The sequence below is a fragment of the Dasypus novemcinctus genome, chromosome 25, assembly GCF_030445035.2.
Source record: "Dasypus novemcinctus isolate mDasNov1 chromosome 25, mDasNov1.1.hap2, whole genome shotgun sequence".
NCBI lineage: Eukaryota > Metazoa > Chordata > Mammalia > Cingulata > Dasypodidae > Dasypus > Dasypus novemcinctus.
This window is the reverse complement of record NC_080697.1, coordinates 1,885,821-1,908,648: the sequence shown is the minus strand read 5'-3', so window position 1 is coordinate 1,908,648 and position 22,828 is coordinate 1,885,821. Positions and strand designations below refer to the sequence as shown.

Genomic DNA, 22,828 nt, shown 5'->3' with positions numbered 1-22,828 from the left:
AGTGTTTATTTGAATTCTTTTATTTCTTTCTCTCAGCAACTCAGCATGTTAGATAATATAACCCCCTTTTACAAAAGAGGGAAATTGTGACTCAGAAATGTTAAATAATTCGTTCACATCACCTAGGCTGTTGAACTCCAGACCACATTCTCTTACCTACTATGCGGGGTTCTGTCCTAAGAATGATGGTCTGAGTTGTGGTTGTAAGAAACCTAAAGTCATCAGGAAGTGGTCGAGCAATGCTTAGGGCTTCAGTAGAGTGCTCGGGGAAAGATTTTTGAAGCAGGGCAAGGAGAATTACTTAGTTAGAATTATGTGGTCAAGGAGGGTATTGGTTGGTCCTGCCTTCAATACCTGAAATAATGTGAGCTGGGAGGAGGGGGGAAAAACAACCTAATAGAGCTTACATTCAAGAGAGTTACAGGGGAACACAGTGTCATCAGAGAATAGTCAGGTATCAGTTGAATCAAGATGGAAAAGAGAACTCCTCAGAGTCAGATCATTATCTTATTAACCATTGAGTTCAAGAATGTATGGAAAAATTGGAAAGATTGAGGATGACCATCCTGGGATGACATCTTGAGCCTCTGGCCATACCTGAGGTGAGCAAACATGACAGGACCGGCCCTCATTTTCTCTGGCAGAGGCTGAAAAACCAGTTGAAGCTGTTGAATATGGAACTACTGGGCTGTATGCCAAAGTAGATAGACATTTATTCAGTGAGAACAACATATGATAACATTGAAAACACTTTAAAAAAAATGCTTTTGAAATTAAAACAACTTTATTTTTCTTTCTGTTTTTTGTTAAACAGGATGGCTTGAATTCTTTGGTCCTTGATTTGGATTTTCCTGCTTTGAGGAAAAACAAGAATATAGATAATTTCTTAAATAGATGTAAGTTATGTTTAAATTTCATGTCCAATCCCATAGCTATACTTGTGACACAAGATTATTGTTTTACTTAAGTAATTATTGATCAATATTATTAAAGTCCGTAATTAATTATTTTTGGTTTGTTAAATAACTTATTTAAAAACTAATATCTTTATTTTCAAAAGAAAACTGGAGGACCAAAATTGCATATGTAAAGTAGGTAAAGTTCAAAACTTTGTATAAATGAAGAATTTTTAGCTATTTCAAGAAAGGTTATTTATAGCCATTCCAAGAGAAGTTTAAATTAATATTGAGAACTCTAAGACTTTGCTTTATATTCGTGTGAATGTGGACATTTTAGTGCAGTTAATAAAAACTATTATGAAAATTATTGCCATGTACATGGTAACCTATCATAAATGTTTGCCGGTGTTAAACTCTTTAATTTGGAATTGTCAGAGGCTGGAATATTTTCCTAAGTTAAACAGTCTTGTCTATAGTTACAATATATATAATATGTCATTACTTTTCTCCTGAAGAGTGGGCTATTAAAATTCACGAAGCATAGCTTTGGAAGTAATTTAAACTTTGTACCATGATTCAGAATGTACAACACAATCGCTTGTGCCAGCTATCATCTAACTTGCCAAGCAAGAGATTCAGAAACAGTAGCTTTAACTACTACTTTTTTGGTAATCATTTATGTTTGTTTATATAATAATAAGTGATGGGATTTTTGGTTCAATGATGTAAAGTATCTTAAGATTTTTAAACAGCATCCTTTTAAAATTGATACCTTTAGATGAAAACTAAGTCTAGTTTCTTGAAATAAATCCTTGTTTACAGATAATGTTGAGTATTTAATATTTTTAATAAATATGATTGACATTACAATTCCAATGATCTCTTTATTGTAGATGAGAAAATTGTGAAAAAAATCAGAGGTCTACAGATGAAGGCAGAAGATTATGATGTTGTAAAAGTCATCGGAAGAGGTGCTTTTGGTGAAGTTCAGTTGGTAAGAAAGTATTTTTTTTTAGTTCTTTTTATTATATTTTTTTATATTGTGGTTTTGTAAAACATTATTAATGGCAGCTAAGTAGATCTAATTTCTTTGCTCAGCCAGACCAGAAGTTAGCTTTCTGACCTTGGTCAAGTCACTCCATCTCAGATCCTGAGTGTCCTCATCTATACAATGAGAGAACTGTGCTTCCAGCTCTGAAACTCTGTAGTTTAGAAGGGTCAGCATGGGTTCACATGTGATATACCTAGCAGTTATTATTCATTCACAGATACTGTGTTTTTATTTAGCATGCCAGTTTTAATAATATATCAATTTAATTAACAGATACTTATTTAGATATATCAGAAACTCAACAAATAATTTTTAGTAACTGGAAACAAATACAAAATTTATCTTTGCAGGCCCAAGTGGTGCCAACTTGAAATGTTATAGTGTTTGCAATAAATGCTACATTTATATTATCAAATGAGAAAATAGTATTCCCATTTTTATGAGTATATGAGACTCCTATCTTTCATCTTTATCATTAAATTTCAGAGAGTCAAATTCTGTACTTCACTCAACAGTGTTATTCCTTTTAATGATGTACCAAGGAAAGCATTGATCACTCACTATGAGCCAACTTAGGTTTCTGTAAGAACAAGACATAATGGATAACCTTTTCTTCTTTTTCATTCCTTCTTTGATAGATAGGTTTATTGGACTTGTAGATCAGGGTATTGCAATAGGTGTAATATATAAATCAGAGGAGTGTAATATATAAGATATTTGACAAAGTTAGACATACTTGAAGACAATATGAAGGAACGTCAATTAAATAATTACATCGTTAGGCAGTTTTGTAACTGATTTACTAGCTGTATTCAAAGGAGGCTGATAAAGGCATGACAGAGATTTGTTGGGACGAGGTTTCAGGGCTCTCTCCTGCTAAACATGGTATAAATGACTTGTACGGGGGCAATGGTGGCATGCCAAATAATTTTACAACTGATTTAAAACTGAAGCATAATGAAGATTTTGGATGATGAGGCAAAATTCAGAAAGCTATCAAATGGGAAGGTCATTGGGCAGATAGAAGTAGTGGTATTTAATCAGAATACATGACCTAGACTTAGATCTGAAGAACTCAAGAATTAGATTGCTTCACAGTAATGTGTGAATTAAAGAAGAGTTTTCCTTGAATGTAAACCAAACAAGAGTCATTAGCAATGTGGATGCCCAAAAGAGTAAAGAAATTTTGGGCCACTTGAATGTAGTTTCAAAGATGATGGAGATAGTTTTCTCTATTTTGAGATGTTTGGGCTATATCTGGAATGTTTTGTTTATTCTAGATGTCCTGTTTTACAGGGATATTGCTAAAGTGTGCTTAATAGACTGGGAACTCAAGGGAACTTGAAACAGTGACATCTGAGCAACGGCTGAAGGAACTGAGAGGTTAATTTGGAGTAGACCTGAGGAAAGCACTGCTTGGGAAAGTTAATGCAATTTTGTTTTGTGTTTTGTTTTAGTCAGTGAAAGTGGTGAAATTTCAGTGGTTAGATTTGTAATGCTCTCAGTGAAGAGGATGAGAGATTAGAATACATGACAGTTGAGATATGAAATATCCTTTAAGGGAGAGGAAAATACAGAATAGTTGAGTCCTAGTTCTGCCATTTTCTAACTTAAAGATCATGGAGATAATAGTGAGATAACCCCCAATCTCATGGGTATTGCTATGGGGAATTTAGTGAAGTAACAAAATAAATAAACCTAGGTACATTGCTAAGTGATGACTGTTACTTTTGCATATTTGATATATAGATTCATACTACATATATTTGAAACAGGTAGATAGTTTCTGGATACTTAGAATTCAATGTAGTTATGGAAGACAGGCTAAAATTTGGAGTTGTATTTTTGGAAGGAAATATGACAGACCTTAACTCTCCATGTTTTTGTGGCAGAATAATCATTTTTCTGTATTAAATTAAAAAGAATCACATACTTAAAATTCAGTAAAGGAAGAAACAGAGAAGAAAGGAAAATGTTTACATACTGAAAGCTTCTATTTTTGTTGCTGTTAATTTCTTGTCCCAAAACTTGTTTTGGCTACTAAACATGCAGGAAAAAAGTCATGTTTTTAAAAATGAAAAATATGTTAACATTCCATTAATCTGATGTCCTGACCTAAGAGCTTCCAGCATGTTTGTTTTGGCTTTGGTTTTTGGTTTTGTTTCCTTAAGCAGGGACTTTTTTAAAAAGCAGAATAATATTGAAATGATGGTGAAGTCCAAGTGCTTCTTTCACAGCTTCCCCACCCCCTTTTATTAGAGAGTTGTAGGTTTACAGAACAATCATGCTTAAAATATAGGATTCCTATATACCACCCTATAATTAACACCTTGCATTGGTGTGGAACATTTGTTACAATGATGATAGCACATTTTAATAATTGTTTTATTAGCTATAGTGAATAGTTTTACTTAGTGTTCACTGATTGTATAGTATAGTTTCATGGATTTTTTTAAAAGCAATTTTATTGTGATATATTGACTTGCCATACAGTCGATCCAAAGTATACAATTATTGGCTTTTGGTATAATCACAGAGTTGTACATTCATCACCATAATCAGAGTGATTTCATTACTTAAAAAAAGAAAGAAATTCTGCCCTTTAGCAATCACCTCTCAATCCCTCTGTCCTTCCCATCATACATAACTGCTGATCTAATTCTGATATAAATTTATTTATATTTATATTTTATATAAATGGAGTCAAACAGTATGTAGTATTTTGTGTCTGATTTCTTTCACTTAGCATGTATTTTTGTTTGTTTTTTTTTACAATTGATGGAAGAATCTTAATGTATTATTTTATTACGTATAGTCCATAGTTTACTTTAGGTATATTTTTGCCCATGCGCCACCCTATTATTAACACCTTGTAATATTAATGTACATTTGTTCTAATTCATACGAAGACATTCTTATGTTTGTGATATTAACCACAGTCATCACCCACACCAGGTTTCACTATGCTACACAGTCCCATGTTGCATGCTTTAGTGTTTTTTCTAGTGACATACACATTTCTACATTTTTCCTTTCAACCACAATCATACCTACATATCAGTGCTATTAATTACAATCACTATAATGTACTACCACCACCTCTACCCATTTCCACGCATTTACCTTCTTACAAATTCAGCACAAATTAAGCATCAGTTGCCCATCCTCTAACCTCATTCTATCTTCTCATGATCTATACTGTAGATATTAATTCCATGGGTTTACTCATTATATTTAGTTTATTTTAGTGAAATCATAAAATATTTGTCCTTTTGTGTCTGACTTATTTCACTCAACATAATGTCCATAAGGTTCATCCATGTTGTTGCATGCATCAGGACTTCATTTCTTCTTAAAGCTTAATAATATTCCATTGTGTGCATATACCACATTTTGTTTATCCATTCATCAGTTTGTGGATACTTGGGTTGTTTCCATCTGTTTTAGTTTGCCACAGACTGATAAAAAGTAACAGAAACAAGTTGGTTTTTATAAAGGGGATTTATTTGGGGTAAAGGCTTACAGTTCTGAGGCATGAAATATCCAAATCAAAGCACCATCAGAGGTGCCTTCTTGTCATAGTTATTGTTGAACCTGTTGTCTGGTCATGTGGCAAATCAGGATGGTCACCCATCTCTGCCAAGTTCTCTCTATTCCCCTCCAGACTCACTGTCTTTCAGAACTCAGCTCCCAGAGCTGAACCGTGAGCAACCAGGCATAGAGCTTGCCTCTTTCTGGGCTTCTTCTTTCAGTCTCTGCTCCTCTGCTTTCTTTCTGAATTTAGCTGCAAACTACCAGACATATGGCTCATTTCTCCCTGGGCCTCAATCTTTGAGTTTCCGGGGTCTTTTCTCCTTCAGCTCATCAGTGGGTGAACCTGGGTTCCTTTCTCTCACACTGCTGGATCAGTATAGTGGCTCCATTTTCCTGTGTCTCCGTTTTTATCAGACCCAGCAGGAGGGTGGAGTCTCAGTTGAAACTCACTGAATTAGTCCGGTTAAGAGGGTCTCAACACTACAAGAATGGATTAGTTCACAAATATAATCGTCCTCTGTTTTGGGATTCATAAAATAATTTCAAACTGCCACATTTTTTTTTTTTTAGATACTGGGGCCCTGCATTGAACCTAGAACCTTGTGTGTGGGAAGCTGGTGCTCAACCACTAAGCCATATTGGCTACCCTGCATTGTTGTTTTTTTTCCATTTGTTTGCCTGTTTGTTTTTAGGAGCACAGGGGGAGGAAGCTGGGCCCTCCCAAGTGGGAAACAGGCACTCAATGGCTTGAGCCATATCCACTCCCCCCAACTTTTGGCAGTTGTGACATTGGTATACAAATGTCTGTTCACACCCCTGTTTTCAGTTCTGAGTGTATATCTAGTAGTGGGATTGTTGGATCATATGTCAGTTCTATATTTAGGTTCCTAAGGAGCTGCCAGTCTTCCACAGCAGCTGTACCCATTCTACATTCCCAACAGCAGTAAGAGTTACCATTTCTCCACATCTTCTCCCATGCTTGTAGTTCTCTGTTTTTTTAATAGTGGCCATTCTAGTAGGTATGAAATGATATCTCATTGTAGTTTTAATTTGCATTTCCTAATAGCCAGTGATGTTGAACATTTTTTCATGTGCTTTTATTTCCTTTTTAGGAAAATGTCTTTTCAAATCTTTTGCCCATTTTTAAATTGGGTTGCTTGTGTTTGTATCATTGAGTTGTAGCATCTTTTTATATTACCTGGATTAAACCCTTATAAGAATATGTGGTTTCCAAATTTTTTCTCCCATTGAATAGGCTGCCTTTCCACCTTGGCAAAGTCCTTCGGAGCACAAAAGTATTCAATTTTGAGGAAGTCTCTTTTATTTTTTCTGTCATTGCTTGTGCATTGGGTGTAAGTCTAAGAAATCACCTCCTACCACAAGATCTTGAAGATGCTTCCCTATATTTTCTTCTAGGAGTTCTCTGGTTCTGGTTCTTAAAGTTAGGTCTTTGATTCCTTTTAAGTTAATTTTTTAATAAGATGTGAGATAGGGGCCCTCTTTTATTCTTTTTATTTATTTATTTACATATATTTTTATTACAGAAGTTGTGAACTTACAAAACAATCATGGACATGTATAGAATTCCCATACGACATACAACAGCCCTTCACCAACACACCACACTGTTGTGGAACATTGTCTTTCATTCTTTTGGCTATGGATATCAAATTCTTCCAGCATCATTTGCTGAAGAGACTTCTTTTCCAGTTGGGTGGATTTGGCAGTCATGTCAAACATCAATTGGATAGAATATGAGGGTCTGCTTCTCAGTTCAATTCCATTAGTCAATATATCAGTCTTTATTCCAGTACCATACTATTTTTACCACTGTAGCTTTATAACATGCTTTAAAGTCAGGAAGTGTGAGTCCTCAAACTTTGTTCATTTTCAAAATGTTTTTGGCTCTTTGGGGCCCCTTATCCTTTCATAAATTTTGATAATTGGCTTTTTCATTTCTGGAAATACTTCTCCAGTCTCTTCACATTTATTTTCAGTGTTCACTACTAACACCTTTGTCCAAGCTACTTTCATTCTACAATCCTTTATCTAGCACCTGGAGTACCTTCTTTGTGTTCTCTTCTGCTTTGCACTTCAGCTGACAATATTTCATCATTGTTACTACTGATCTTAGATTGCTAAATACTGATGGAGAAAAAAGTATCAAAATCATGCTTATTATATCTTCTGAAAATTCTTGCTATCAAAGCTCAGCTGGACCCATATTACTATTTGGCAGACTATTTTCCCCATTTTTCATATAATATATTCTCATATACCACTCCTACCCTCCCCCACTCCCATTTCTGGTGTGGGTATAGCAGAATCAACTGTGGGGCTTTTCTTACATGCATACTTTTTGTTTCTTCATTTCATCACGTCTCTATATTTAGACAGATAGATAATGGAGAATTGAAGATCTGCTTTGCCTAATACAAACTGCTGCCCACATAACCCTTCTAAAATACATTCCTCTGTCCTCGTACATTCTCTATGAAATGAACTATGAAATCTTCATTTTAATCTCAAAAGCCCTCTTTTATGATGTCAACAATTTTCTCTCTCTGAATCTTCATTATGTTATTCATTCTAGGCAGTCATTCCTTTCAGAGCATGCCCTTTGTTTTCCTGTCTGTTTCTTTGATCATGTTGTTTCACAGGTTTCTCAGTGTTTATTTTAGATGATAGCATCTGCAGAAAACTTTGCTGATTCTTCTACTATTCTTTCTACCTTTTGTCTGAGTGTGATCTCTCCTCTGCATCCTTTAATTATAATTGTATTATATAATTTATCATAATATGCCTTATGCTATAGTTCATTTGTGCACTTCTTTGAATCTTCCTTTGATATTGTAAATTTTTTGCAGCCAGGAACTGTCTTGAGAATACTTTTTTGACATTCCCATCAGGGGTTCATAGCTGCTCATCTGAAAATGGTTCACCCATATCTGGGAAGATTATTTTCTTTAGTTACGTACACAGATTAGGAGGAATATCTGTAGAGCAGCAAGATAAAAGAGAAAATTTCACTATGCAGCCATTTGAAAAGTCAACCTTGAACATTGGTAATGGATTTGTGTGTGTGTGCAGCCAGATCATATCTGGGGTTGTATTTTTCTTTTCTTTGTATTTCCTATACAACACAGAACCTTGAACGTAGAAAGTTTCATTGACATGATGAAAGTAGCTTCCTGGGCATATGGTGTGCTGACGGGATGCCAGGATTCAAGGCAGATTTAAAATGGGATCTTCTTATTAACATTGTAACATTTGAAGATAAAAATTAATTAAAAGCCTCAATGGGGCATTTTAGTTAGAATGGTTTTAAGAATTTTTGTCCACAGATGTTCTGGGACATCTAGGTCCATTTTAGGATTTTTTCAGGTATGTTTCTAGTTACACTTAGGAATGTCTCATCTACTAAAAAATGATTTTCACATTAAAAGAAGAGAGGTACATATTAGTTATAGAAAATACTAATAAAAATAGAATGAAAGTCACCCAGAATTCCTTCAGCTGAAATATAACCATTGTTTACTTTTTGACCTTTATTTACTTATTTGCTCTCCTTTTTTTTTTTTTTTTAAATATATGTAGTCAGTTAGATGGTGCTAAATTCTTAGGGCTGCTGTAACAAAATACCACAAGATGGATGGCTTTAAAACAGTAAAACAAGAGAAATGTGTCACAGTTCTAGAGGCTATAAGTCAGGAATCTTATAGGAGAAAATAGAATCCATCCCTGGCTTTTCCTAACTTCTGGCAGCTTGCTGGCAACCCTTAGGCTTTCATCTCTACCTCTATCACATGGCTTTCACTACTCTTCTTATCAGATCACCAGTCATTGGATTAAGGACTTTCTTTCAAAGCTTAACCCCAGGCGACTGTGAAGTGCCAGGTCCTCTCAATCTCCTGGGAGTCTGAGTGGAGCCTACTTCCTTCTTGGGCCGGGGCTTGAGCTTGTGCTTGATTGTCTTAGGAATTCCTCTGTGCAGTACAGTTTACAGGAGTTTGAATGTCCCCTATATTGCCTTTAAAATAGACTCTCAACCTCTCTTTTTTTCTTTCTTATTTTGTTATTTTATTTTATTTTTCTCAGCCTCTCTTGTGTGCACTATAGTATGACTTAATGCAGGGGTTCTTTACCCCAGGCTGCTGTGAATTCATTACACTGCTTTAGTGTCTGCAAGCCACTTCTCTCCCTTTAGGCCAAATTCTGGAAGCCTGACCCTGAGACAAGTTTCCTGATTCAATCTTTCAGGCTTCCATGGATGGATTGACACTGACATACCGACACCCCATTATGTGCACATGGTTTACTCTGCTCCCTCTGGAAGAGAGCCAGGGACCCACAGTTGGAGCACAAACTGCATGTACTTGTGCCAGTGAGGTCGTAGAAGAGGGGGCTAGCAAGGGCACCTTGAGCTTTGCCTACTGCTTTTCAGAATGCTTTTTCCTGATTTATCACTTACCTAGTTTCTGAAGTCTTTTAACTGTTTACAGGAGTTTTGAGGAAGATGACTATGTTAGTTTTTTATTTTTTATTTTTGTCTTCTCTTCTCGTTTTCTCCTCTAGGATTCCCTGGGATTCGATCTTGGCAACCTCTGATATGGAGAGAGGTTCCCTGTCACTTGTGCCACCTCAGTTCCGCATAGGCACGCCTTTACTGGGAGTTCCCAGGGATCAAACCTGGGTCCTCCCATATGGTAAACGGAAGCCCAATCACTTGAGCCACATCTGCTTCCTGACTGTGTTAGTTTTTGCTAGTTTTTCAAAGATTCTGAGGGGACAGCACCCTAGAGCTTCTTACACTGCCATTTTCGTCAAGCAGCTGTCCCTTGTCTTTTGACCTATGTTGTTTTTGATAAGTTCATTGTAATTTGTGTTTTTGGTGCTTTGTATGTAGGCTTTAAAAATATTAATTAACTTCTACCTGTTTTCAAGATTTTCTCTTTTTGCTTTTCAGCAGATTTGATTATTATGTTTTTAGATAGGTTTGGAGAAGGACCCAAATTTTCCAAATTTGATGAAAAACCTTTTTGCCCCTTTCTTACTCTCTTCCCTTCAACTCCATTTACACATATTTTAGACTATATAAAATTGTCACACAGGTCCTTGAGTCTCTGTGTCTTTACATTCTATTTTTCATTCATTCAGACTCTATTTTCATTTATTTCTTAAACATATTTTCCTCTGTTATTTGCACATATTTGTTAGCTAAATTCAACATCTAGACCAGCTTTGGGTTTGGTTTCTATTGCCTGCTTTTTTCCCCCTTGATTATGAATCTCACTTTGCTCTTTGCCTATTCATTAGTTTTTAGATACATACCAGACCTTATGAATATGTGGTAGAGACTCTGTTGTGTGTTGTTTTCCTCTGAAGAGTGTGAATTTTTGCTCTAATAGGCTGTTCAGTCCCTTGTTGATTATTCTTAGCGTGCACATGCTTAGCTTTATACTTTATTAGGGTAGATATGTGGAAAAACAAGGTGTTTCCCAAATCCTCTTAACTTGGCAAGACTCCATTTCTAAATTCTGAAGTTTCGCTGGGCTGGAAACCAAGGGCCCTTCGTTGTAGCTTAACTTCTATCTCTGCTTCACTGTCAGCCCCATAATAGCTGTTCTCTCATAAAAACCTTGGATACTTTCTCCCTGGGCAGCCCAGCCCTTAGCCAAAGACTCACATGGCACTTCTTAGGAGATCTGCCTCTGTGCAGCTCTTGACTTTCCAATTTCCTGTCCTGCATAGTCAGTCTGCCGCACCTGTCCTAACTTTGATCTGTGCTTCTTCAGTTAGCAGAACTGCTGTACTTAGATGCTCACTTGCTGTGTACAATGTCTTTGAGCAGAATGTCTGGGCAATCGTGGGGTTCAACTTTTGAGATTCTTTTCTCTCAGGGATTGTAGTAATTTGTTAGCGGTTTTACAAAGCTGAAAACAGTTGCTTCATATATTTTGTCAGTTCAATGTTTGTTTATAGTAGCACGCTTAGTCTTGTATCTATTACTCTGTCATAGCCAGAAGTACCAGATTCTGAGCTCTACATTTTTGTATTATATCATGAAAGACTTTCCTGGTTTTTCTTTTAGTGATACGTTCAAGTACACTCAACACAGATGATTTTTTTTCTTGATTGTTGTTAGGGAAATGAAACTTTATTAAAGAGATACAGAATTTTCTAAAGTTTTACTTTATAGAGTTATCTGATCTGTAGAGTATGAAGGTTCTGTTTCTTTTCTGGTTTGGGCATAAAGCCTTCATTTGGTTTACCTTATTTTCAGCAATACAAGCATTGATATTAGATGTGAAAGGTATTTGACAAAAGATGTTGATCTTTTCTTAAATCTTGAAATTCCTTTTAGCCAATGATAAAATAAAAGTTTTTTTTTTCCCTTCTAAGATTAATTCATTCAACTAATATTTAGTGAGTGCCTCTTTTATTGCCAGTGCTATTATTGTACTTAGCACTAAGAGTATTATGGGGACAGGCATGGATACTTTCTACCCTTTTTGAGCTTAAGATGGAAGACAGTTTTGATACTAAAAACAAGGAAACAACATCAGAATTTTACCAATTAAAACAAAAAATAACATAAAATTTTTTTTACCAAGTTTAGTATCTGCTAGGAGGAAAACAAATAGGGTACTGAATTAGAACACATCGAGTTCCTACTTTGGGTAGGGTGGCTAGAGAGAAAGTCTCTATGAGGAGTTTGTCACATCCTGAGTGGACAAGGAGCCAGTATCTCTGAGGATGAGGTGGATTCAAGGACTGTGATGGGTTCTAGAACCGCTCCAGGACCTGTGACGATCCTGTGCCAGGGTTTTATATTAGAGGAACTGAAGGAGGCAAGTGTTCCTAGAGTGTGAGCACAGAAAAGAAAATGCCAGGATTTAAATTAGGGATTATTTAGGATCCCATAAACTATGTGATCAGAAGCTTACCTGTCCAATTACCTTCTTTTCTCTAGCTTTAGGGTGAAGGTATTACTTGTACGAAAACTGGCATACATGGTAAGTGAAATGGAGTACTAAGTGGATGGGACACTGAGTCAATAGATGTAATCTGGCACTGTCCTGCTCAGATTACCCTAATTTTGGGTATATCTAGTGGAAATAGCATAGACAAGTGGTTAGTAGCATGGATTCTGGATCCAGATTACCTTTAAATCTTTTTTTTTTTTTTAAACAAATCAATTTTGTTGATACATATTAAACCTTTAAATCTTGATTCTATTTACTATACATATCCCTCAGGCAAGTTAATAAATTTCTCAGTCTCCTGTTTCTTATTTTTAACATGAGGATGTAATACTTCATTAGAATTGTTGTGAAGACTACATAGGATAATGCATGTATCAGAACACACAGTACCTGGCACATTGTAGACACTCAGTAAACATATTCTTTCAGCAAATATTTGTTGAAAGTTATTATGTGCCAGGTATTATACTAGACACTGACGATAAAGTAGTGAACAAAACACAAAAAGAACACAAAAAGCCTTACTTTCGTGGTCTTAAATTCTATTGCTAAGATACAGATAAAAACAAAATAAGTAAAAAAGAGGATGTAAGAAGTTAAGAAGTTCAATGACACAAAGCAAGAAGAGAGACTTGGATAGGGAGTGTGAGGGCAGCAGTGGGCCTGGTGGGAGCCAGTGGGTTGAAAGGTTAAGTAGTGTGGTGAGAGTAGGCCTCCCTGAGCAGGGATCTGAAGGAATGGGAGATTGAGCCCTGCTAGAGGAGGCGATCCAGGAATAGAGAGAGTGGCACATGCAGATACGAGATGGGAAGCCACTGGATGTGGTGGTGGTGGTGGTGGAGTTAAGCAGAGGCATGACAGGAAACCAGCAGCTTGTGGGTAGGAAAGAATGGAAACAGGAAAACCAGTTGAAGCTGTTACAGGTAGTTCAAATAAAAAAATATTGGTGGCTTGGTAGTGTGAGTGGAGGTAGTTAGAAATGGTTGGATTCTGAAACAATTTAAAGGTAGAACTGACAAGATTTGATGATGGGTTTGATGGGGTGTATGGGTATATGAGAGAAAAAGAGGAGTCAAAAGTTTTTAGCCACAGGAATTGGGGGGATGAATGTCATTGACTGAAATGGGAAGGACTTCTGGAGAAATAAATTTGGAGATGAAGATTAGGAATTCAGTTTTGTACATGTTTAAGGTACCCATCCAAGTATAAATAGTAGTTGTTATTATTTATGAATAATTACTTAGTAAATGTTCATTGTTAAAAATCATTCATTCAAAACATTGATTGGCTCTGTAGTTGAGTTTGCCTCATTCTGAGATTTAAAATGGTGGTCAAGAGAGACACTGTCTTTGACCTTACAGAATTTACAATCCAGTGGTAGGGAGGTATTTACCAAATAACCATATTGTTGATAGTTATTTTTTCCCTTAAAGAAAAAAAAAGAGTACATAGAAAAAAATAAGGATGACTTGGGAAAATCACAATTATCCCCTGATACCTAAATTTATTAGATTCTTGAGTTTAGAAGGTAAGGAAACTAGGGAGCAGATGTGGTTCAAGAGATTGGACATTTCCCTCCTACATTGGAGATCCTGTGTTTTGCTCCCGGTGCCTCCTAAAGAGGAAGACAAACAGACTCAGCAAGTGAAAAACAACAAAGGGATGGGGAGAAATAAATAAAAAGTCTTTTAAAAAGTAAGAAAACGTAGCTTCAAACTACTTAAATATATTTTTCTCCAGAAAAATCTTCCAAATTCATCATTTAACAAAGTCTTTTTCTTAAAAATAGCTTAATTAACAAAGTAATAAAGCTTCATGAGTTTATTTTTATGTAGATTAAATGAGATAGTTGTACATTGAACTTAGTTTTCTTTTTTTTTTCCCTTAATTAAAAACAAGTGTTTATTTTGTAGGAAAAAATTACAGAATACTGATCACAGGAACAATCTGCCAGTTGCACTGAGTGATTATTGTTCATACACTGTAATGTTATTTTACATTTATTTGGTCTACTCCAGCTCTTTTGGTTACTGTTGGCATGGGATACCTTTTTCCAACCTTTCACTTTTAACCTTGTTGTGTCCTTATGTCTGAGGTGGATCTCTTGTAGACAACATATAGACAGCTCATATTTTTTAATCCATTCTATCAATCTATGTCTTTTGTTTGAGAAGTTTAGTCTATTAACATTCAGCGTTATTCCTAAAGACATTACTTCATCCATTTCATCCTTAGGCTCTCTGGTGTCATATCATTCTATTGTCTGCCTTCTTATCCTTTAGTTACCCTTTCTTATAATCATTTCTAAACTCTTCTCCAGATCTCTTGCCCTTGTTTTTTCCTTTCAGGCTGCAGCACTCCTTTTAGTTTCTCTTGCAAATCTGGTGTTGTGGTAACATATTCTGTAGTTTTTGTTTGTCTCTGAAGACTTTGAACCCCCAGTCATTTTTGAAGGACAGCTTTGCTGGGTACAGAGTTCTTGGCTGGCAGTTTTTCTCTTTCAGTACCTTAAATACATCATACCACTTAACCTTTTTGGTTTTCCCTTGTATGTGATACTTTGCTTTTCTCTTGCTGCTTTCAGAATCCTCTATTTATCTCTGATATTTGTCATTCTAAATAGTAGATGTCTCAGCTATGTCTATTTGGACTTTTTCTCTTTGGGGTGCGTCATCCTTATTGGATATTGGTATTTATGCCCTTCTTAAGGATTGGGAAATTTTCTGTGATATTTCCTAAAATATTCTTTCTGCCCCTTTTCCATTCTCTTCTCCTTCTGGGGCACTGATAATGTAAACATTTGTGTGTTTTGCATTGTCCTTCAATTCCCTCAGACTCTGTTGCATTTTTTCCATTGTCTTCTCTTTCTGTTCTCCTGTATTTTTCAGTTCAGATGTTCTGTCTTTAAAATCAGTAATTCTTGCCTTCAAGCAATTCAAATCTGCTCTTCTGTGCCTCTGATGTATTTTTTTTCTTGTAATTAAAAATAAATTTATTGAAATATATCACTCATATATAAACAACAAGTGTATAATAGTTGTGAACTCACAAACCAAACATAACATCAAACAAACATATATAACATCTTACCCTACCACCAATAACCTGCATTGTCTTTAAACCTTTTTAACTAATGATTAAAGAGCATTGTTAAAATATTACTACCAAAGTAGTTTTCCCCTAACCAATCCGATTGTTATTATCTTTTTATCATTTATGTATGAACATACATAAACAATTAAGTATATAGTAAAAGTTGTGAACTTATAAAGCAAACATGCATAACATCATACAGGGGTCCCATACATCAACCCTCCACCAACACCTTGCATTGTCATGAGACGTTTGTTAAAAACTATGAAAGAACACTGTCAAAATCTTACTACTAATCATAGTCCTTATCTTACATTGTCCTTATCTTCCCCCAGCTTACCCTATTATTATTTTTTAAATATGTTTTTTTATGACGGAAGTTGTAAACTTATAAAACAATCATGCACATGTGCAGAATTCCCAAACAACAACCTCCCATCAACACATCACAATGTGGTGTGTCATTTGCTACAGATTAAATAATATCATCTGATTGTTAACATGTCCATAGTGTACATTTGGCTCACATTTTCCATACTGCCTCAGTATCAACACAGTACATCTTTTGCATAGATGGCAAGAATATTATATTATTACTACTAACCACAGTCCATAGGTCACTCCAGCTGTATTTTTCCCATGCTTCTCCACATTCCCAACACCCTGCAGTAGTGATACACATTTATTCTAGCTAACAAAGGACACTCTTGCATCTGTACCATCAACCACAATTCTCACCAACCTCTTGGTTTACTCTGCTATCCAGTTCCTAGATTATTCTCTAGCATTCTGTCAACTGGCATTTACATAACTAGACTACCATTTTGAGTCACATCCCCATTTAAAAACTAGCTGTTACTCACTGTGTGTTACATCAACTCTATACATTTCCATACTTTTACAGTAAAGCTAATTAAAACTTCTACATGCATTAAATAACAGTAGTCTATTCAGTCCTCCTCTTATCTCCTTTAAGAATCTACCACCTACCACCAGGTCTTGGAGATACTTTTCAATAATTTCTTCTACAAGTTTTATGGTTCTTTTAAGTTTTTTGATTCATTTTGAGTTAATTTTTGGATAAGTTGTGAGATAGGGGTTCTCTACTTCTTTCAGCTGTGGATAGCCAATTCTTTCAGCACCATTTGTTCAATGGATTGTTCTGCCTGAGCTGTGTGAGTTTGACAGGCTAGTCAAAAATCACTTGGCCCATACCTGTGAGGGTCTGTTTCTGAACCATCAGTTTAGTTCCATTGGTCTACGTGTCTTGTCTTTAGTCCAGTACCATGATGTTTTTACCATTATAGATAGGTATTATGATTTAAAGCCTGGAGATCAGGGTTCACTTTTCCTTTTTATGATGTTTTTTGACTATTCATGGTTCCTTACATATCCAAATAAATTTATGATTGTGTTTTCAATTTTTTCTTTAATGCTGGTATTATTTTTATCGGGATTGCATTAAATCTGTGTATCAGTTTGAGTAGAATTGACATCTTAATGATATTTAGTCTTCCAATCCATGAGAATGGAATTTTCTGCCAGTTTTTAGGGCTTTTTTGATTTAACATTGAGTTGTAGTTTTCTGAATACAAGTGCTTTACATAATTGGTTAAGTTTATTCCTGACTATTTGAGTTTTATCTGTCATATTTTATTTTTACCACTCTTTTGACACTTTTAGTTACATTTCTTGATAAAATCTTCATTTCTAGACTCTCGTCCAGGCCTCTCTCTCCTGTCTTTTCTTTTCAGACTCTAGCACACCCTTTATATTTCCTGAAAATCTGGTCTCTTGCTTAGAGATTCTCTCAGTTTCTGTTTGTCTGTGAATATTCTAATCTCACCCTCATTTTTGAAAGACAGCCTTGCTGGCTATAAGATTCTTGGTGGGAAGTTTTTCTCTTACATTGTCTTAATTATATCAGACCACTGTCTTCTTGCCTCCATGGTTTATTGTGAGAAATCAGCACTTAATCTTATTAGATATCCCTTATATGTTATGCATTGCTTCTCTCTTGCTGTTCTCAGAACTCTCTCTTTGTCTTTGACCTTTGACATTCTGATGAGTATGTGTCTTGGAGTTGGTCTGTTTGGATTTTTTCGGATGGGAGTACATTGTGCTTCTTGGACATGGATATCTATGTCCTTCAATAGGGTTGGGAAATTTTCTACCATTATTTCTTTAAATATTCCTTCTGCCCCTTTCCCCTTCCCTTCTCCTTCTGGGACACCCATGAACATGTATGTTTGCATGTCATTTGCTGTCATTTAGTTCCTTGAGACCTTGTTCAATTTTTTCCATTCTTTTCATCTGTTCTTTCGTATGTTCACTTTCAGAGGCCATTTCTTCAAGCTCACCAATCCTTTCTTCTGCCTCCTCAAATTTGCTGTTATATGATTCATATTTTTTTAAAAATTTCATTGATTGCACCTTTCATTCCCATAAGATCTGCTATTTTTCTGTTTATCCTTTCAAATTCTTCTTTTTGCTCACTCAATGTCTTCTTAATATCCTTAATCTCTTTATCCGTCTCATTGAATTTATTAAGGAGATTTGTTTGAACATCAATAATTAGTTGTCTCAACTCCTTTATGTCATCCTTGGGCTTATCTTGTTCCTTTAACTGGGCCATATCTTCCTGTTTCCTGGTGTGGATTGTAATTTTTTGTTGGTGTCTTGGTATCTGGCTTCCTAGAGTATTTTTTCTGGGTGCAGTTTTTCTCTTTAGTTTAGGGCTTCCTGTCTTTTCTTCCTTGCTGGTTGTGCAGTAGGAGGCAAACATGTAGTTGGTGGTGTAAGTTGTGGAGGCTCAAGCTGCCCTCTTTGCTCCAGGGGCCAATGAAGCTTCTTCCAACTTTCTCCTCTGCCAGGGGTAGGGACAGAGTCACAGCTATGTGGAATAATCTCCGTGCAGGCCTAGACTGTAGTTGCCCAGAGAGATTGATGAAGCTTCACATCCCTTTCTCCCCTGCCTGGGGCAGGGATGGAGCTGCAGGTGTGGGCTGCAATCTATGCAGTGTGGGTCCAAGATGACAGCAGTTGCCCTGGTAGACTTCTGATTTTCATTCTCTGGCAGCCAAAGTTCCCTGCAGTTACCTATATAGGATGGTGCAGGGCTCCTCAGCCTCCTCCCCGCCAGAGGTGGGGCTGAAGCCTAGGGGGGCCGCAGGCTGATCTGTGTGAAAGAAACTGGTTCCTGTAGACACCGACACTGAGAGTTTCTGTCAGCCTGGCTTCCCCTCTGGCTGGGGGCGGAGTCAGAATGGAGGCTACTGGCTTCTTTCTGACTTGGGCTGGTTCACGTCCCCCTGTTCCCAGGGTTCTCTCTTAGGCAGCCAAGTCTACCAGTCAGTAGCCGAAATCAGCAGCCAGCCCTCTCCTCCTCCCCTGTTTCTGGGAAATGGAGCTTCCAATTCCCGTCAGAGAATAGCTCCTGGGGTGGTTGGTGACACCAGAGTAGGATAATCACCGGCCTTCGTGGCTAGGCTTGGTAATTTCCTGGAGAGGCTGGTGCAGGTCCCCACAGCTTCCTCCCTGCTGGAGGTGGCACTGGGGCCTAGGCCAGACCTTCAGTATGATCTGGATGGGAAGAAGCTGGTCTCTGCCAGCACTGGGATTTTCAGCCTGCCCCGCTTCCCCTCATGCCAGGCGCAGAGTTAAGATGGCGGCTCCCAGCCTCTTTCTGACTTGGACAGGCTCAAGCTTTAGCCGTTCTCAGGATTATACTGTAGCCCACTGAGTTTCCTCTTAAATAGCTGAAATTGGTGCCCAACTGTCTCTTCCTTCCCTGTTTTGGGGAAGTGGAGATTTTGATTCCAGCCACGGAACCGTTCCCAAGGCGGCTAGTGCCTCCAGTGGAGGATGGGCACTGGCCTCCACAGTGTGGCATGCTCCTTCCGAGTCTTTTCTGCAGATGGGCAGTCTTCTCCTTCTACTCCTTTAGGGTCATTGCAGAATGCTCTTCTAGTCTCCTGGAGCCCCCAAACAGGTGCCTCAGCTAGCTTCAGAGAGCTCTAGGTGTTTGCTAACTGTAGCAGGAGCTGACTCTAGGAGCTCCTTCCTCCACCGCCATCTTGCTGGTTGTCTCCCTCTGATGTATTTTTAATCTCATCCATTGTATATTTCATTCCCATAATGTCTGTTACTTTTCTTTGCAGGCTTTCAGTTTGCTCTCACAGTGTTGTCTTAGTATCTTTTATTTCTTCAGTCGTATTTTCTTTAAATTCTTTTGAAGTGATTTAGGAGAGTTGTGTGATTATCACTGATTACTTGTTGTAAATCCTGAATCTCTTCAGGATATTTGGTTTGTTCTCTTGGCTCGGCTATTTCTTCCTCTTTCCTCATATGGCTTGTAATTTTTTGCTGATGTCTTGGTATCTGAGAATATATTGGGGAATTTACTCTGAGGCTCATTTCTCTCACCTATTTTTTCCCCCCTTCAGTTCTTTGATATTTGGTTCAACTTATTTTCAGTCTTTAAAATTGCCCAATTTAAGTTTTCAAATTGGGCGAGACACTCACTAGTTGGGTACAGATTTTCTTCCAGGGGTTGCAATCAGAGAGCATGAATTGTTTTTGTCCATGCAGTTTCCAGACTGGCCAGCAGATGGCGCTAGTCAATGCACCTTTCCACAGAGGTGATTCATTCTCAGCTTTCCTTTGTTCCTGTGTGGACTCTCCAGCTCAGAGATTCAAAGCAAGCTCTGCTGGCTGAATTCGCTGAAGAAAAGCACCCCGACCTCCCCCCATTCTCCCATGAGGCAGCTGACAGGGAGAAGGACGTCTGCTCCGCTCTTAGTCAGCTGCAGTGAACCAGGTGCTTCACCCCAGCTTGCTGTCTTGGGGGTAGAGGAGGAGGGACTTTCTCTGCAGCCATAGGGACTTGGTAACTCACGTTTGCTGTTTTGGCTTCTTCTCTCTCTGTCTGTCATCCTCCTTGGGGCTGTGCAGCACTGTCCTGGTCTGCTGGCCCCCATAGCAGGTCCCTCGGACAGCTTTTGGCTCTTTCTCCATTGCCTTTGTGTGAGCACTCATCTCTGCCTCTTAGTCTGTTGCCATCTTCCCACAATCCCCTTTCAAACTTACTTTTTATAGGTATTATTTCATGAAATATTTAGGATGTTGAAAAATTCCCCTTATATCTTTCATTTAACATGTTATGATTTTTTAAATTGTTAAGTAAGGATCATTTTGTTTTGCAACTCAAGTCTTTAAAAATAGCATTGTGATGTTCTCCACCTTTCATAAAATTAAAGTATATTAATTTTTGCCTTTTAAATAATCAACAGGTTCGTCATAAGGCATCACAGAAGGTTTATGCAATGAAGCTTCTTAGTAAGTTTGAAATGATAAAAAGATCAGATTCTGCTTTTTTCTGGGAAGAGAGAGATATTATGGCCTTTGCCAACAGTCCCTGGGTGGTTCAGGTAAGCATACTAACTTTTAGTTCCTTTTTTTAATAAGCACTTATTAATCATAAGAGTTGAATTTTGTGTACTGAAAGTCTTATGCTTCACTCATAGCAAAATCCAGGTATTTTTTAAAAGATTTGATTCACTACGCTTTTTTAATGTTCCCAAATAGTATCTCCACATAGACCTGTCATTTAATTTTTATGCAGATTGTTGAATGGCAGCAAGTATTACTTGCAACTTTATATTTTGTAATTCCTTTTTAAAAGATTGGAGAGATCACCATTATGCTATTCCCTGCCCATTCTCTCTGAAGACTTACATAGTAGGAACATAGTAAACTCGCTGTTTCAGTTGAAAGGAGATATACATATTAACATTAGGTAGAAGTTTACATTACATTTATCAGACTATCTTCTAAAAGGGAAAAAAACTTTCTACAATAAATTTTTTCTCCTCTTTTATATGTTACCTATAATCGAAAGAGAATATTTGGCATCCTAATTCAGTCTCTTCTTTGACTGCAGAGTAAGGAATTTATGATTCTATTTTGCCTCCATTTCCATTATATCCATTACCGGCTTTGTTTCTCTAAATTATTTTTATTCTAATATTTAATTCTGCAAACATATTTGAACAAGTGTCATGAGTAAGATTAGTTATATACCAACTAAGGTTCAGAATGCTTAAATGATCTGGGAATTTGATACCTTGTTTGTGGAAAGCAGTTTGGAAGTATAAAGCATTTGTTAGGTCAATGACTGTAGTTTAAAAGCTTATTGCTATAGCTTTTTTATAGGTTTGAGCCTGACTCCCCCACTCCCCATTGCTTTTTTTTTTTTTTTTAAACTGGAGCTAGTATATAGAAATTTTGGCATTCAATTAAAACTAAGAATTTTGTAACAAATCATATACCGGAAAAATTTACTTGATTAATGAATAGTGATGGCAAATTCAAATTTTTCTTGCACTGTTAGCTTTAAATTGCTTTCAGAGTAGCAGATTCATTGCCATTTCTAGTTAATCATATTACAAATTGTTATCTTTATTAGAAATTGATCAGTAATTTTGCTCAGTGGACCTTTTTAAGGTGCTAATTGAGATAAAGAGGTAATGATCTGAGATGAAACAAATCAACATCGGAAACAGTGCTCTTTTGAAAAAGTGATTTATAATTGAGACTTTCATATTTATATTGGCAAGGGACAGTCTATGCACCATTTTATTTATATACTTGAAATGTTGAACTATTTGAGAACATGTCATAATGACTGATTTCTTTTTGTTTATATTGTCTTATTTTATAATCGAGTGATTTTAATATGCTCATAGAGTTGTGCAGCCATCACCACTTATTTTAGACCCTTTCTATCACTCCTAAAAAAAAACCATTAGCAGTCACTCTCCAACTCTCCATTACCCCAGCCCCTTACAACTAGTAATCTATTTTCTGTCCTTATGGATTTACCTCTTCTGAACATATAAATGGGATCACATATTGTAGGGTCTTCTGTGATATGTACTTTCACTTAACAAAGTTTTTAGGGTTCATTCCTGTTTTAACATGTCAGCACTTTGTTCCTTTTTATGTCTAATCATATTTTGTTACATGGATATATATCTTATGTTATTAATCTAGTCATCATTTTTTGGGCTATTATGAATAATGCTGCTATGATCAAATGTGTAAAAAGTTTTTCAGTGGACTTGTTTTCATTTCTCTTAGGTATGTACTAGGAGTGGAATTACCAGTCACTCTATGCTTAACATTATAAGAAACTGCCAAACTGATTTCCAAAGTGACAGCACCATTTGATAATCCCACCAGCAATGTATTAATGTTAGGGTTTG

General features: G+C 36.7%; 1 protein-coding gene across 4 annotated transcripts in view; it reads left to right on the top strand.

The window, feature by feature from the left end:
* ROCK2 (Rho associated coiled-coil containing protein kinase 2) overlaps positions 1–22,828 on the top strand; it is a 167,053-nt gene that overhangs the window by 64,246 nt on the left and 79,979 nt on the right. For all 4 annotated transcript variants that reach the window (XM_058287787.2, XM_058287788.2, XM_058287790.2 and 1 more), the window contains exons 2-4: positions 815–896; positions 1,793–1,893; positions 20,855–20,992. In XM_058287787.2, the coding sequence (XP_058143770.1) occupies positions 815–896; positions 1,793–1,893; positions 20,855–20,992 (321 nt within the window). The remainder of the gene's footprint in view (positions 1–814; positions 897–1,792; positions 1,894–20,854; positions 20,993–22,828) is intronic.